Raw genomic sequence first — 18056 nt, forward strand, 5'->3', positions numbered from 1 at the left:
TATTCCTATTTAATATGATGTTGACTATAGTACAGGAAGCATGTAGATACTTGCATTCACAGATAGGCACTAGGGAAGCCAAAACATCAAACATTCATGGTTGTCTCTCCCAAGGGAGAGATGTATAACCTGTTTTCCACCCAGAAATCTGGGAATGGATGTGGTTAATAGTCTGGTGATCTTTGTATTATCTGTGTGACTAGGATTCCCTCAGACCCTTATCTTTAGCTTGTTTATCTCAGTCAATCTACAGTACTATCTTCCCTTAGATCCTTGTCACAAGCATTACTTACCTTGAGCCTACTGGCTCAGTTAATCTATAGAATCCATCTTTATGGAAGATATCACTTGTACTTTACAAGAATTTCGATATAGTCATGTCTTAAGCTTTGTTGTGCACGTGGGATTGAGTTATTTACAAAAGGAAACTTTTCCCCAAATGGTGCTTTGCTTAAATGTGCCTAAAATAAACTGTCTGGAACCAGCAGCAGCGACTTAGTGTAAGTCCCTCAAGACACAAGGCCTCTCCCTCAAGGACCTCTAAGTGCCAGGTTCCACCCACAGAATAACTGTCCTAACTGTTGGACCCTGTCCCCATTCTATAGAGTAAAAAGTCCAGTCTCTGAACATGAAATCCGGCCAATCTCCACCCTGGAAAGCTCCACTCTGGAAAGTTCCATCCCCTTCCCAAGAAACCCTATCTAAGCCTATCTACTCTTATTCAGTTCTCACTCAATCAGAGGCAGCCTTCATCCGAATTCTTTCCCTCCCAAATATATCTCTTGTGTGAGATTGTGGCATGGTGTGACTTTGTGGTATTCCTTGGCTCTTGGTTACCAGGATACCTTTTCCTTCGGAGCTGTAGGTGTTCCTTGACTCCCAACTGCCAGGATGTCTTTCTATTAAGCTGTAACACTTACCCTGAGTCCTGTTGAACCGAATTTCTTGCCTTCTGTGGATTTACAGTCTGTTGGCTGTGGTGTTTGCAGACCCCTCTACACACATATAATTTATTGTTTATAACCTTTGTAATGTTGAGGTGTGGTCCTTCTATTCCTGCCCTCTTCAGGAATTTTATCGTGCAGAGATGCTGAGCTTTGTTGAAGGTGTTATCTGTATCAGTTGATCATGTGATTTCTGTACTAAGTCTACTTAGTATGCAGAATATTACTGCCTTACTGATTTACTTACACTGAAACAACATTGGATCTTTAGAATGATGCCCGCTTGGTTACAGCATATGAATGCTTTCCTATGTTTTTGGATTTGGCTTCTAAATTTTTACTGAGGGGGTTTTAAGCATATTTTGATCAAGGAAATTGGTCACCATGTGGGCCTTTGGGATTGAACTCAAGTAGTTAGGCTTGGCCAGTAAGTGTCTTTACCCACTGAGACGCTGACTTTTACCCTTTGCCGTTTTTACTATCTTGACTATGCCATGTATGGGAGGGAGTCCTTCTCATGTCTATTTTGGGTTCTTAATGCCTCTTGTATTTGAAATCTTTCCTCTAGGTTTGGGGGATTTTCTGCTATGCTTTCACTGCCCTGGGTAGATTCTGTATGCTTTTAAGATTATCGTACCTGCTTCTCCTGTCCTGGGGAGTCTTAGGTTTTTCATCTTGGTCTGTGATGATTAATCTTACACATCAACTTGACAGAATGGAGAGTCACCTGGAAGACAGCCTCTCAGGCATGCCTGTCGGGGACACCTTCATTGTGTTAACTGGGGTGGAAGAGTTGTTCACCCACCCCCTCTTACCCACAAGTGCTGCTCTGGGCCTTTTCTCCCTCGGGACTAGAGCAGGCTACACGAAGACTCCCTAGCCTGGGGCTGGTTTGTTTTCCCTCACATCCACAGAATAGCTCAGTTGTACCTTTCAAGATGGTACCTGTCCTGAGCTGCCTCCAAAGCCATCAAGTCCTGGGACAGAAAGGAGTCTTCCTCATGGCTGGCCCCGTTTTCTTGTCTCATCAAAATCCGCAGCCGGACCTGAGGCTTGTCTGGAGAGTCCGACTTCCTGACTTTCTGCCTGGCTTACTTTTGGGGTGCCTTCTGCTCCCCTACTCCACAGGGAACTGAGTAGCTAGGGCTGTGGTAGGGTTTCTTCTCTATGTCAAGGCCTCTTTTCTGGCATCCTTTTCAATTACTTTGTGAATTTCTAGAGCTCTTTCTCTATTTCCAAATAAAGTCTATTTTTTACTATTCTGACTTCTTCACTGGCCTTTCCAGAGGCATCCTCTAGTTGTTTCCAATAAAATTCCTATTACTATTTATAATCATTCTCCAAGTTACATTTTTTGTGGTACCCAGGGCCTCATGCATACTCGGCAGGCACCCTTCCACTAATCTATATCCACAGATCTCAAATTCTCAAATTATCTGTGATATGTGTGTGTGTGTGTATACATGCGTGTACATGTAGACAGGTACAGGAGTGCCATCGTATGTATGTGGAGGTCAGAGAACAAACTTGAAGATTGGTACTGACCTTTGACCCAGAGGTACCCACCTTGCACCCTGAAATAGAGTGCCTCCCAAGGACTGAGATTAAAGGTGTGCACTACCATGTCTGGCTTTGCATTTATGCTGCATACACCAAGCTAACTGCCTTTACAGCAGTAGGGACGTCTCCTGTCTCATCAAAGGATTGCTGAAATTACAGATATATGTTACCATGCTATTACCATGGTGGATTTTTTTTTTGTGGGTTCTGCAGGTTAGAATTTAGGTTGTTTTGTTCACTCTACTCACTGAGCCTTTGCCCCTATACCCTTTAACTTTTAAAATCTACTTGTCTTTGCTCATAATTCTTCAGAGATCAACTGTCCTCAGCCAAATGTTTTATATGGAGTAATTGATTCTGGACTTAAAGCTACCTATAAATACAAAGACACTGTTAGATTTGCCTGCGTGAAGGGAACCAACCTCAGAGGCGAAAATACAGTCTCTTGTGAAGCTGATGGCAAGTGGCATCCTTCTCCCCCCGTCTGTGAGCTCAGTAAGTATAGACCATGACGGAATTTCACTGTTTGGCATGTAAGGATATTCAGGTATACTTGTGTGGAAAGACTTTCATGTCTAGATTCTGAGTAACAAAAATTTAAATTTGGATTGATGATTTTTAACCTTGTTTTCTTGTTGGAAAGAAGGACGACTTTAGTACTCCTTCAAGGTCTTCTGTCATACGCGGTTATTCACACTCCAGTCCTAAGGAGAAGCACTGGTGTTGTAGACATAGAAGATCAGCACACTTATATCATTAGTTCTTTTGGTAGTTAATAGGTACTTGTCTAACAAAATGGTGCTTGAAAGACAGGTAATAAAATGTCCCTTTTTAATTTGTACAGAAGTAATATATGAACTAGACTCTCTAAAACAATTAACTTGTGGATCTCATTTAATAGTGATAAAAATTCTAATGTTAACTTGGAACTAGTCTTGGTTCCTAAGGAGAGTTAAAGCAATCGATCAATTGTGGACAGTATTATTACCCTAATTTGGTGGGTGAGGAAACATTTTCAGAGAGTGACTTCTTAAGGTCACACAACTGCTAAGGGGAGGAATCCTCTGGTGTCTTACCTTCTGGGTTTTACACTCATGAGGCATTATGAGTCTTTATTTTGGGGGAGTTCTGTGACATTGGTACAAGTAGTGGGGCAGATCTCTATCCTAAAGAAGCATCTATTAAAGTGACCAAAATTAGTAAAGAAATCATTCAGTGTGTCTTGGAGAGTACTCGAAGGAGTTACAACAAATTAATTAATTTTTTCCAGCAAATCTAAGGATACTGGATAGAAATAGCGAGAGGCCACTGTATTGAGCTAGCAATAGCGCCATCTCATTGAGAACAGCTTCTGTAAAGTCATAAATGGAAGCTCCCATCTGCTGTGTGGTGAAAGATATGCTCAGGATGGGCTGCAGTTGAATAGTGTGCATTTTCTAAAGGTCCGTGGTGTGAAAAGCTTATATTATGCAGATGTGAGCAACCAGACATCAGGTCTGTTCCTCCATCCATCTTCCATGGCATAGGATGGAGAAGCCAGGGGAAAGAGTTGCTCAGCTGTATCCTCCTGTTTCTGAACAGCTCTGTCTTGGAAGAGAAATGTTCTAGTAGGGTGGCCAGCAAACTGACACCTCCACTTCCCTCATTTTATAGACTTGAAAATGAGCGAATATTGATGAATGTCATGCTCTTGACTCTGGGCAATCAGATAATATTGAAGGCTAGCCATTGTACATACTTCTACAGAGGTATATCAGGCAAAAGCGCAACAAGAGAGTCAGAGAAAAATTAGTTGTTTCAGGTAGTTAGGAAGACAAGGGGGTGCTTTCTGAGGTATGTCATTAGATGTCATATACTTGAGTGAAATAGATTCAACTTAAGTACTCCAATCAAGACACAAACAAACAAGAAAACAAGAAAAATAACAACGAATCTTGAAAGTAATGAGGGGAAAATAGTGTTCAAATAGCTATTATTTTATATGTACAGTTTTCAAGAAATAATGGTCAGATATAAAGAAATCATAAAGAGTAACTTACAAGGAAGGCAAAAGGTGGCAATGAAAACTGCCTTCAATTGACCAAAATATAAGACTAAAAACAAAAGATCTTCAAAATAGTTATTATAAATTGTAGACAGAGACCATTCATCCATTTCCCGACCACCCAGACCTGAAATAATCACACAAACTATATTAATTAACAATACCATTTGGCCAATAGCTTAAGCGTATTTCTAGCTAGCTCGTATATTTTAAATTAACCCATCTCTATTAATCTGTGCATTACCACGAGGTTGTGACTTACTTGCCAGGTCTCACTGGGCTCCCTCGGGCATCTTTCTCTTTTGGTGGCTACGTGGTGTCTCGCTGACTCTGTCTTCTTTCCTCCTCTATCTGCTTGGAATTCCTGCTTGGAATTACTCTGTTCTGCCCTGCTGGTAGGCCAAAACAGTTTTATTCATTAACCTATGGTTCACAGCATACAGAGGGGAATCCCACATCAATAAATAGGTTTAAAAGCTAAAGGAAACATTCTTTAAAGAATTAAAGGAAAGTATTATGTCTCATCACACAGAAACACCAATAAAGATAAATTATTTTAAGAATGAAATGCAAGTTTGAGAATTGAAAAACATAGTAAGTAAATGGAGAATTTGCATGAGGAATGCAATAATAAACAAGAATAAAATGGAGAGAGAGTCAATGCCTTTAGAGATAGAAGCAACAGAGATTATATGATTTGTAGCACAGAAGGAAAAAGGGAGAAAAGAGGAGCAGACTACACGAGGGATTTTAATAAGAGTATGAAAAAGAGAAGAGTTAAAGAAAGAAAATTATTCAAAGAAAAAGCGATCAAATATTTTCCAAATTTGACATAAATGTTTAATCTATACATCCAAGAAGCTCACTTGTAACTTATGAAGGTTACATTGTAAAAGTTCAAGACCTGGAGATGGCATAGTGGAAAATTTGAAAGGTAAAGATAAATAGAAAATGTTTTCAAGAGGAAGCAGCAAGAGAAAAACAGCACATCAACAAAATTAACATCTGGGTTTTCATTAGAGATGATGGAAGCTGCATGTCAGTGAGTGAAAAGATATAGTTAAAGTGAAGAAAAACACGAAACCAACAATCCAGCAAAACATCTACACCCATATTGTTGACACACCACAGCAAATAAAATTACTACTTCATAAAATTTTATGTTTCATGTATTTATGATAGTAAAGAGAAAAAGTGTATATATTTATAGCTTCCCTTCTCTCTCCAGCTACCTCCTTATTGTTCTTGTGCTCGGGACCAAACCCACATATTTACTCATGGTAGGCAAGCCCTGACATTGCTGGGTTATACACTCTATCATAGATAGACTCTTCATTTCTTCCTATATATTCCAGCCAATATTTGCTGTTTTTACTGTCAAATACATCTTTGTCTGCAGCTAAAACCTGTGTTATTATTATTAAATGCAATGCATTTCTAGATATGCTTAATAATTCAATTATTTTCATTTTTATAGCATGCTCCTTAAAATCAGTTGTATAGAAGAAATGGGCATCAATTGACTCTTTGTATCCAGTTTCCACATCTGGGAATTCAATCAACTGTGGATTTAAAATATTTGAAAAAAATGTATCTTACTAAACATGTACAGAATCTTTCCCTGTTGATAGCTCCTAAACTCTCTAGTGAAACAGGTATTTACCAATATTGACATTATCTTAGACACATAAGCAACAAAAGAGGTAACTTAAGCATGTAGGAATGTAGGAGGAGGAGGTATGTAGGTTGTTTGGAAACATTTTATACTACAGACTTGAGATTCTATGGACTGGGGATTTCTGGAAGTCTTGCAAACCCGTCCCCATTACTAAAAAAGGATAGATGATTGTATCATCTCCTTATTTCTTAATTATCTATACAATGATAATTCATGTGCTTCTGTTTTCCTCTATGCTTCCAGGCAGAACACATTCCTCTCTTATTTCTTGTAAAGACGATCTTTTAGCAAGAATAAGTAATATCAGAATGGTTATTATAAAAAGCCTGACATATTTACGAAGATTTATGGAAAAATTAGAGTTCTATACACTACTGGTGGGAATCTAAATTACTCCAGACACTTTAGAAGATAATTTCAACAGTTCCCCTGAAGTTTGAACATGTGGTTACTGTTTGATTCACAGTCACTTCCCTGGGTATCTCTCAGAGAGAAATAAAAACAGATATCCACACAGAAGATTTTGCATGGGTGTTCAAAATAGCATTGTTCTTAACCACCAACAATCCACATATCCAAACATATAGTGATAAATTGGGATAGCTGTACAATGGAATGGCATTCAGAATAAAAATGAAGTACTGAGAAATACTGAGCATGAATTAATTTTAGAGTATGGTGTCTAGTAAAAGAAGCCAGCTACAAAAAAAAGAAAACATATTGTGCGATTCCACTTATTTAAAAAGCTCAAGGTAGGAGTAATGTTAAAAATATGGGGCTTCTTCAAAAGATGACAAAGATATCCTGAAATTGGATAGTATGGAAAGCTCACAACTCTATGAATATTTAAAACTGTCCATCTGTAGTTTCTGAAGGGTTTTACCCTGTGTCTCATGGTGAATGTTTGGAGATACAATGTAATGAACATCAACATAGACACATGTGTTGTTTTTGAACTAGCAGTACCAGGCAAGGTCTCAAAGCCTAGACTCAAAAACATTAATATTTTGTTTCCTCTTGTTCTGAGTTTTCCCGGATGATGGACATGGTTTGTTCATTTTCGCTTGTCAGGAAAACACACATAGTTTTGGTTGTCTCTGAAAGTTTTCCCATCATGTTCTTTTAACAAGCCTAACGCTTCAATTTAGAAATGAAACAGCTGAAGTACAATGAAAAGAAGAATTACTGTTGAGTGCAGTTGGCACAGCACACGGAGTGCATTTGGTGGTGCCTTTGGTAAGAACCTGCCAGGAGCTGGGCCAAGCTTGGCAAATGTCCTTATACATTTTCTGGTGTGGTCAATGTGAGCTGTGGAAGACTAGTTCCTCTTGGTACCCTTTGATGAAACATGCTCTCGGAGTGTTACGGCAGCCCTATAGCAATGTCCTTCTCTCTTGTTCCTGTTTCATGTGAAGATGGTTGCGGTAATGTACCATACATTCCACATGCTAGTTGGCTACAAAGACTCAAAAAGGAAGATGTGTATCCAGTTGGGGCAGTGTTACAATATCGCTGTCATCCTGGCTATGAACCTGCTACAAGAGAGAGGACGATTCTGGTTTGTCAGAAGAATTTCACCTGGAGCCCATTCAAAGAATGCAAGGGTGAGTTCTGGTTTTCCAGATATGTGTATGTATTAAATGTATAAGTGATTGGGTCTTATACCATATGTGAGTGTAGTTTTATCACTTAGAATAAAACTTGAATCATCTGTTTTAACCAAAGTAGAAGCTATTTAGTATCAAAAGTGATCATAAAGTTTCAGGGGCTAAGATTGTAAATATTTCTGTGGGCCACTTTATATTTTTGGTTGTGAATCTAGCTTTTAGCAGCTGAGCCATCCCTCCAGTGCTCTCTCCAAAACAAAACAGTAAAATGGAAAAGATAAAATCACGATCAAAATTAATAAAATACACCAAACAAACAAACAACAATACAAAGACTCAATGAACTTAGGAGTTAGTTCTTTGATGAGACAAGATTGACACAACCATATCCAATCAACAAAGAACAAGAGAGAAGACTCAAATTAACAAAATCATAGATGAAAGGGAAAGTATAACAGACACTTAGGAAACTCAAAGGATCATAAAAGCATATTTAAAAAAACCCATATTTCACTCAATAGCAAAGTCTAAAGGAAATGGGTAAATTTCAAGATGCATGTCACCAACCAGGGTTGAATCAAGATGAAGCAAATAGTTTAAAAAGACCCATAAAAACCAAGAACATAGGATCAGTAGTTTAAAAAGTCCCAACTAAAAAAAAACAAAGAACAAACAAAAAAAAACCTGAAGGCCAGATAGATTCAGCACAAAATTCTTTCTATAAGACCTTCAAAGAATAAGTAGTAACAATAGTCTTCAAATTATTCTGTAAAATAGAAAATGAAGTAACTCTTCCATTTTTTTTACTAGCCCTGTGTTATTCTGATAGCAGAACCAGATAAAGCCCAACTAAAGGTAAAATTATAGGTTAATTATGAACATAACAGCAAAATTTCTCAGTAAAACTGTAAACCAAATTAAAGATCACATCAAATAGATAATCGACCATGGTCAAGTCAGCTTCATCCCAGAGATGCATAGATGAAGCATTTGTAGCAATAAATGTAATCCATAAGTAAATAAACTCAAGGACAGAAATCATCTCAGTATCTATAGAAACTGTTTTGAGGAGCTCAACATCTCTCTATGATAAAAACTCTGGAGAAACTAGAGATTCACAAACATATCGCAATATAATAAAGGTAATATACAAGATGCCCACAGTCCATACCATGCCAAATGGAGGAGAACTCAAATCATTTCCACTGAAATCTGGAAGGAGACCAGGCTGTATTAATTAAATTACTGCTTGGCCCACTAGCTCTAGCTTCTTATTGGTTAACTCTTATATATTAATTTAACCCATTTCTATTAGTCTGTGTATCACCATGAGGCTTTGGCGTACCAGATAAAGTTCCAGTGTCTGTCTCCAATGGGGATACATGGTTACTCTTTTACTCTGCCTCCTTTTTCCCAGCATTCAGTTTAGTTTTCCCCACCTACCTTCATTCTACCCTATCACAGGCTCAAGACAGTTTCTGTATTAACCAATGGTATTCAGAGCATAAAGAGGGAAATTCACATCAGATATGTCCATAGGATAATCTTATGGAGGCAATTCCTCAGCTGAGGTTCCTGTGTTAGCATAATTAAATGTAACACATCTTTATATAGTTTAAATAATATTACACAGAATTTCCCTCTTTTTGTCTAAATAAAAAGGAAAGGTTTTAACTTTGACATAGTAAAACTATATACCACAAGAACAATTATCAACCAAGGATTATATTTACAGTATCCAGTCCATTTGTATTTGGAAAGGTCATAGAAAATACTCCATTATTTATTCTGTCTTGGCAAGTCCAAAGCTTTGTACCTTATTGACCTTCTAGCATAACTAAAGACGACTGTAACTTTAACTATCTAGTCTTCAATTCCATCAAAGATCCCCAGAAGGATATAATATGATCTGAGTAAATAGAACATGCAGTGCAAACAACTTCCAAAATGACAGAGATATCTGGATACCTGGATAATCACCCATGGTTCTCTGCAACATTGGAACATCCAATCTCCAATCTACAGGTCTAGAATATCTGGCAGACTTTTCTATGCAGCAGGAATTTTGAAGGACTCCCCTGCCTTGTTTTGGAAAAGTTTGGCAAGTGCTTTCTTTTGTGTCCTGCATGTCCAGTTTTGATGATATGCTGTCGGCAATTGAGGAAAGGTCAGTTTCTTGCCCAAATGGCTAACTTTGCCACACTGAAAGGAAACTCCATATTGGAGGTTCTTTGATGCCAACATCTTTTCTGAAGTAAATTGATGCTGCCAGGAGCAGACATGTCTCACTGTCATCAAAAGCCCTATGGTAACAAAATATTTTAAATACCATATTCTGTGGGTCTCTGAAGTGTTTGAAGAACATCTATCTATCTAAAATATATCTGTTTAACCTTGAAAACATACCTAACATGACTATGTTTGACTACTATAGATGACTAACTACTAACCTGAATTATACATTACATTTTTAAATGAACTGCATAGGCACAATACTCCAAATAATAGTAAAAACATACATACAGTATAACAAAATAACTTTAAATTTGTATCAATATACCAAATTCCATACCAATGTAAAATATTTGAGATTAATGGTTATCATTTTATCTTATATTTCTATATTCATCCTAAATGATGACAAACATTTATAACTGACCAGATGACCAAAAATCACCCACTCCACTATTGGGAGTGTGGGTTTGTGTTCTCTAGAATTGTTTCCTGCTGTCAGTGGGGGATGGCACCTTTTTTTGTTTGTTGTTCAAGAGTTTCTCTGTTGCTTTGGAACCCATCCTGGGAACTTGCTCTGTAGACCAGGCTGGCCTCGAGCTCACAGAGATCTGCCTATCTCTGCCTCTCAAGTGCTGGGATTAAAGGCCTGCACCACCACTGCCTGGCTCCTTTCTTCTCTTGATTGGCATTAATCCTTGCTGTTCATTGTGATGGGCATTATGGATTCTGATCAGCCCTTCTTTGTATATCTACTCCTTTAAATAAATTTGTTCATTCTTATCATGACAACATCTTTATGAAACCTGAGAAAATTGAGATAATGGTCAAGTCTTGGGAAAACTTACCATAACATTTGTTGTTCAGTCTCTGTGCAATGGGAAAGTGTAAGGCTTATCTGAAGTCGTGGCTAGAATAGTCTGAGAGGATGGACCATCTCAGTCAGCAGTCTTGAAGCTTTCTGTATGTAGAGCTCTGAGGAAATTGCAACAGAATCACTCTGAGAGGCTGCACCTCCTGGGCCACCTGTTTTCACTGGTGTCTGGTCCTCTTGCTCTGAAAACACACAAACTTTCAAAGGTAACATACATGTCCCCATTAACACAAGTGTGGACTGTGTGTTGTACAGAAGTCAGCCAAAGGTGATTTGTTTCATGTTTGAGCAGGTAAAATATACATCACTTGTCTTGTAATTTTCCTAGGTTTATTTCTTTATGTCTGTAGCCAGGATTTTCAGGGGGTCTCTCCTGATCAAACCTCAACTCCATTAACCTTGAACAAATATACAGCATTTTGTTTCTTGTGAAAACAAAAATATAACCTCCTCTCTAACACAATATATTTTCTGATTTCCATTTTAAAGTTAAGGCATTCCTAAAGTATCTAGGCTGGGTTAATTCAGTGACCCCCTCTTCTAATCTATGTCTCTCAGCAGCTGTTGTTTGTTCAACAACATTCAAAAACTTCAAAGTCAACACAACACCATACAGGATTCAGACTCCCTGTGCATTTTTCATCCTTACATGGCTTATTCCTTTCATATTACTTTACTTTCTTTAAAGATTTTGTTATTTTTCAACTCTTCAAATTTTTTATATGATTGTCTATACCCTTTTTCTTAAGCCTGTGCACATTTTAAACACACTGTGACATGTTTCTAGGCTTTCTCCATCTGAGTGCCTGAAGCTATGTACTTGCAGTGTTCTCTGATGTGTAAGCCAAACTTTAAACTGCTAAGTGATGCCTAGGCCCTCCACCAGCAGCTCTGGTGGCTGGTCCTGTCCCCTACTTGGGTCTATGGGAATTTCACTATATGTAAATTTGTGTCCCATGTTGGAACACCAAAAGTACCAGGCTTTCTTTGGGCCATCAAGCATCTCCCAAATCATGACACAGAGACTTCTTAGTTATGAATGCTTGGCTTTAGCTTAGGCTCCTTTCTTGTGAACTCTTAGAATTTAACCTGTTTCTTTTCATCTATGTTTTGCCTCAGGTTTTATTTAAACCATTCTTCCCTTCTGTATATTATAGGCTGACTTTTCTCTCCCATTAACCTACTCCCCAATAACCACAAAGAGGACTAATGCTAATTATAAATACTTGGCTGATTGCTCAAGCTTGTCTCCAGCCAGCTCTCACAATTTAAATCAACCCATTTCTATTAATCTGTGTGCTGTCCTGAGGCTCATTTACCTCATCTATGAACTTCCCATTGCTTTTTTTGGCCTCTAGCCTGCACCTCCTCAGATTCTGCCCTTCTTCCCAGCATTCTCTCTGCCCTGAAAATCCTGCCTAGCTATTGGCCACTCAGCTTTTTATTAACAGTGAGAGCAATGCAACTTTACAGTGCACAGAAGGATTAATCCACAGTGGCATATCTTACCTTCACTGCAACTTCACAGTGCACAGAAGGATGAATCCAGAGCGGCATATCTTACCCTCACTGCTTCTCATGTCTGTTTGTCCAGTGGCTGCCTGGCTTCTGGCCCTGGGCATGTCCCTCTCTTTTTCCTTCATTTGCTCCTTCTTTTTCTCTCATTCTCCTCTTTTCTCCTACTTATTCTCTCTGCCTGCCACATCCACTTATCCTTCCTACCTAGCTATTGGCCGTTCAGCTTTTTATTAAACCAACCAGGTGTCTTAGGCAGGCAAGGTGAAACAAATGCAACATATCTTTACATAATTAAACAAATGTGGCATAAACAAATGTAACACATCTGTACATCATTAACAAAGGCAGTAGAAACAAATGTAACACACCTTTACATAGTTAAAGTCATATTCTGCAGCATAAACAAATGCAATACATCTTTACAGAGTAAAAATATATTCCACAACAGGTTCCCTCTTTCCAGGTATGTCTAGGTGTGTGTCAAGTTGACGAAAACAAACTAGAACCCAGAGAAAACAAACAACATCATTAAAAGTTTCAACAATGAACGAAGCAGAGTTTCAAAAGAGGAAACGCTAAGGTCTGAAGACCACTTGTTAGAATGTTCCAAATCCTTAGGGAATCTTAAGGCAGATTAAACTACTTTGAGATTTTATTTACCATGGTCAGAGTGGTTAAAATTAGGAATAATGACTTACAACAAGTGCTACTGTGAACGTGAGGAAAGTAAATACTTACTCATTGATTCTCACGTGGAAATGACTCAATATGCTAGAAACCATTCTACTATATGATCCAGCTATACTACTTTTGGGTATATACTCAACATCTCCAATCCTGCTATAGAGATACTTGCTCATCTGTGCTCATTGCCACTCTGTTAACAATCATCAGGAATGGAAATAACCTAAATGTCCATCAATAGATGGATGGACAATGTATATGTGATAACTTTACGCAATGAAATGTTATTCAACAGTTAGGAAAAATGAAATTTCAGGTAAATTAATGGACATTAAAATCTTTCTGAGTGAGGTAACCTAGACCTAGAAAGACAAACATTGCATGTTCTCTTTCATATGTAGATACTGGCTTTGTATCTTTAGACATGTGGTTAAATTGTAGTATAATTCCCATAGAAGTTAGTAAAATAGTAAGGGTTCATGGCACAGTATTTCAATGGAAGGGAGAAAAAATGCAGTTGATATAAAGAGGGAAATGAGCATAGTGAAATAGGAAAGGTTAAACGAGATGGCAGGTGGAAGGGCAGAATAGAGGAGAAAATATGGGGAGAGGTAACACTAAAGACTTTTGTAAAAAGTAACTTGGAAACCCATTATTTTACAATCCTCCTAAAAACATACATACACACATATAAAGAGTTTAAATGGAATTACCCTGTAATAGGGGGTGTAGGTGCAGGCAACAGTGCCTCTTTCAGGCATCAGAGGTTATCAAAAAAAAAAAAACAAAAGGTATGGTTGTTTCTTTAATAGTTGTTGGTCAATGGGGTGCCAGAGACCCCTAACGATTATAGGTAATTGCCATTGCTCATACCTGAGTAATAGAACATGGAGATATCAAGTTTGTATCAACCTAGATGCTTTATCCCTAGTGGCTATCTCTCATTGTATTGCAAGGTGACAAGCACAGTATCAGGAAACTGGGCTGGGCCGGGGGAAGGTAATCATTGGTATCATCCAGCTGTGAACTCTTGCAGCACTGACCTGGCAAGACATGCCCACTGGTGCAATAGAGGCACACGTGTTATGGGAGTAACCGCCCACTTTCTGCTTATATTTAGAGACACAAGACAGAGCAATTAGCAAATGATGGCTGCTAGGAAATGGAGAGTCAGGTTTTTGTTATTTTGTTCAGGATGTGACCTCTGATAGGCTACTCATGATTCAGCAGATGACCCTGTATCTGAGCACACACTGGAAGCATTAAGTTCACCCAGTGTATTTAAAGAAAGAAACATGAAATTCAGAGGGTATAGGGCAGGAATTGTTGTAGAGAGAATTAGAATTGAATATGGCATATTATATGCATGTTTGAAATTCCCAAATAATAAAAAAAATTGTTTACTTGGAGGAAGTGACTAGACTTGAGTTTTTTTTTTAGACTTTTTTTTTTTTTTTAGAAATTTAGGATGTACAAGACTAAGTATTTGAGTTTCCTTTTCTATACCCCAAACTTCTCTTCAGTGTTGTAGAAATTGAGTCATTAACTATAAGGACTTCTTCATGACGATTTCATTGACCCTTATTTTCCATTTTTATTTTCTAGAGGTATGTTGTCCAGTACCAGACCTAAAGAACGTTAAAATCACTGAACATCTGAAGTTGTCTCCTGAGAATGGCTGTACTTATTTCTATAGTGACAGGGTGTCATACAAATGCCAAGATGATCACATCTCTTCAGCTACTTGCAAACCAGATGGCACGTGGAGTCCTCGAACACCGTCATGTGATCCGAGTAAGAACTTAGAGAACTATGTTTGGTGGGAGAGAGTTTCTTTATTTTGTAAATTTTATTTATCTTTATTTTATATGCATTGGTGTGTTGCCTACACGTATGTCTGTGTAAGGGTGTCAGATCCCCTGGAACTGGAGTTACAGACAGTTGTGAGCTGCCATGTGGGTGCTGGGAATTGAATCTGGGTCCTTAAGAAGAGCAATCAGTGACCTTAACCACTGAGCCACCTCTCCAGCCCCAGAGTTTATTTGTATTAATAGTGTGGAGATTATTAAAAGAAGTTTTATCAAGATACCAGTGGAGAGAAAATACAAGTTCAAGGCTAACTTGGGCAATATAGTGTCAAGAATGGGATACATAGGAAACGCTGTTGTATCTTTTTGCTTCATTGTCCCCTTAACTAAACTGTAGTGAGTGTCTTCATTTCTAATACAATTATGCTTTGAAGTCTTCTTTATCAGGTGAAGAATAGCCAATCTCCCTCAGTTTTTGTTTCCATTTGCTTGATAGATCTTTTTTCAGTCTTTGACTCTCAGCCAGTGGATGTTTCTTGGAGACCACAGAAAGTCACATCTCAGTTTTGCAATCAGCCAGTCAGTGTCTGTCATCCTGGTGATGATTGGAGAACACTTACACGGAATGAGAGACAGTTATCGTTTCCTGCAATGTCTGTTGTTGGTTTTTTCTGGATTGTTGAGTTAGCGCTTGCTCTTTATTTTCCCCTCGATTTGTTTTAGGGGTTTGTTTACTCTGTTGGACACGAAGGATTCCTTCCTAGCTCTCGTGTGCTCAGCTATTCTCTCATGGTGTTTATTGTTTTCTGTGCTCTTGTCATTGAAAATGTCCTCCTCCTCTGTATAGTGTTCCTTTGCCTGTCGCCTGCAGTAGTCACTTGGTGGGACTAACTGCTTAGTTTGTGCTTAACTTGAAATAGCCTTAGTTTTCTGTTTGTTTCAAAAGAGAGCTCTTATGGTCAGTTTCAATTGTCAGCTGGAATCACCTGTGAGGAGACACTCAGCACAGATTAAGTAAGCCTGTTGGTGTATATGTCAGGGGTGGAGGTGGGGGTGGAACTATTTTAATCACACTAATTGAGGTGGGAGGCCCTGGACTGATGGATAGGTGAGAATAAGTTGAGTGTGCACGTGTGTGTGAACGTCCCTCTCCTTCCTGATGATGGCCGTCGTGTGGCTGGCAGCTTCAAGTTCCTGCTGCTTACGTCTGCACAATGACAGAACTGGAATGCTGAGCAAAAATAGTCCCCATCTGGTAGTTTGAATTAATTGACTCCCACAATCTCATACGGAGTGGCACTATCAGGAGGTATAGTTTTATTGGAAGAAGTGTGTCGCTGTGGGGGAGGGCTTTGAGTTTCCTATGCTCAGGACACTGCCCAGCGTTTCAGTCCATTTCCTGTTGGCTCTCGGCTACTCCTCCAGTACATCTGTCTGCACAATAACATGCTTCCTCTCATGATAATAAATGGACTGAGCCTCTGAAACTGTAAGCCAGCCCCAATAAAATGTTTTCTTTATAAGAGTTGCTGTGGTCATGATGTCTCTTCACAGCAAGAGAAACCCTAAAACACCCACCCTGAGTTGCTTTTGTCAGGGTATTTTATCACAGCAGCAAGAGACATAACTAAAATCGTGGCTTTACTGGTGATAGGTGTTGTGGTTGTTAGGTGCTGGTTTCAGGGCTTGAAATACGACATTCCGTGGTTTCCTGACTTAGACTTGAATGAGTGAAAAAAAAAGACCTGATACTTTCCTGATGCTTCTTTTGTTGGAGGTATGTTGGCATCGTTTTCTTCCAGCTTCTAATATTATTTCTTTGCTTGATCTTTCATATCATGAGTATAGTATGTAATGAAAGGGCTGTATCGTATGTTTGAATATCTACTTCTTTCTAAATGACTCTTGGGTCTTAATGTTTATTCTTTCTCTAGATCTCGGAACTTTGTGCTTGTTTGTTTGATTTTGAGTCAGGGTTTCTCAACGTACCAGCCGTAGCTATCCTGGAACTAGCTCTTGTAGACCAGGCTAGCCTCGAACTCACAGAGATCCGCCTGCCTCTGCCTCCCAAGTGCTGGGATTAAAGGTGTGCGCCACTACCATCTGGGAACTTTTTTGTTTAACTTCATTGAACAGATTTTCTATGCCTTTACTGTCTGTCTCCCATGGAGTCTTAGGTTTGTTCCCTTGCTCACATCCCAGAGTTCTTGGATGCTGTTGTCACAGTGATTTACTTTTCTTCTCGTTGATGTTTGCATGCGATGTTCCATCAGCCTCGTCCTTTCTCCCCGATTCTCTTCCTTCTACTTGTCAAGCAGCAGTTGGTGGTGCTTTCACTGTATTTTTCTTTGATTCATGGAGATTTTCATTTATATTTCTATTTTTCACAAAAATCTCAGCTTATTTGCTGAATTTATTTCCACGTTGTTGACTTTTTATACCGCTGTTTGTCTCATTTATTTTGCTGATTTTTCCCCTCTACTTTGCTCCCAGAGTGTTGGGATCAAAGGCGTGTGCCACTGCTGCCTGGCTTAGGCAAACACTTCAACGATTAACATTCTATTGCTAGACAAGTACCGGAGAGAAACGGCTTAAAGAAGGGAATATTTATTTTGGCCATGGCAATAGAGGTTGTGCTTAGGTTGGCTGGTGCAGCAGCTGGGTTAGAGTGCCAGTTTGACATAAAGCTGTCAGACTTAACACAAGTCATCAGAGAGGAAGGGGCCCCAGTTAAGGAAATGCCTCCCTGGGACTCAGCTGTAAGGCATTTTCTCAATTAGTGATTGATGCAGGAGGACCCAGTGCATTGCAAGTGATGCCACCCTTGGGCTGGTGGCCCTGAGTTCTGTAAGGAAGCAGGCTGAGCAAGCCATGGGAAACAAATCAATAAGCAGCTCCCCTCCATGGCCTCTGCATCAGCTCCTGCCTCCAGTACCTGCCCTGTTGGAGTTCCTATCCTGACTTCCTTCAGTGATGAACAGCAATGTGGAAGTGTAAGCCAAATAAATCCTTTCCTCCCCAACTTGCTTTCTGGCCATGGCGTTTCACCACAGCAATAGAAACCCCAACTAAGACCGCTGTCTTGATTATTTTGCGTCTATGCTGAA

At 39.0% G+C, this 18056-nt stretch overlaps 1 protein-coding gene across 3 annotated transcripts in view; it reads left to right on the forward strand.

Annotated features, from left to right (window-relative positions):
- Positions 1-18056, forward strand: part of C4bpa (complement component 4 binding protein alpha) — a 33772-nt gene that overhangs the window by 8336 nt on the left and 7380 nt on the right. For all 3 annotated transcript variants that reach the window (XM_048430642.3, XM_087906549.1, XM_048430641.3), the window contains exons 7-9: positions 2817-2999; positions 7642-7830; positions 14747-14935. In XM_048430642.3, the coding sequence (XP_048286599.3) occupies positions 2817-2999; positions 7642-7830; positions 14747-14935 (561 nt within the window). The remainder of the gene's footprint in view (positions 1-2816; positions 3000-7641; positions 7831-14746; positions 14936-18056) is intronic.

The sequence above is a fragment of the Myodes glareolus genome, chromosome 5, assembly GCF_982192425.1.
Source record: "Myodes glareolus chromosome 5, mMyoGla1.1, whole genome shotgun sequence".
In the NCBI taxonomy this organism is placed as follows: domain Eukaryota; kingdom Metazoa; phylum Chordata; class Mammalia; order Rodentia; family Cricetidae; genus Myodes; species Myodes glareolus.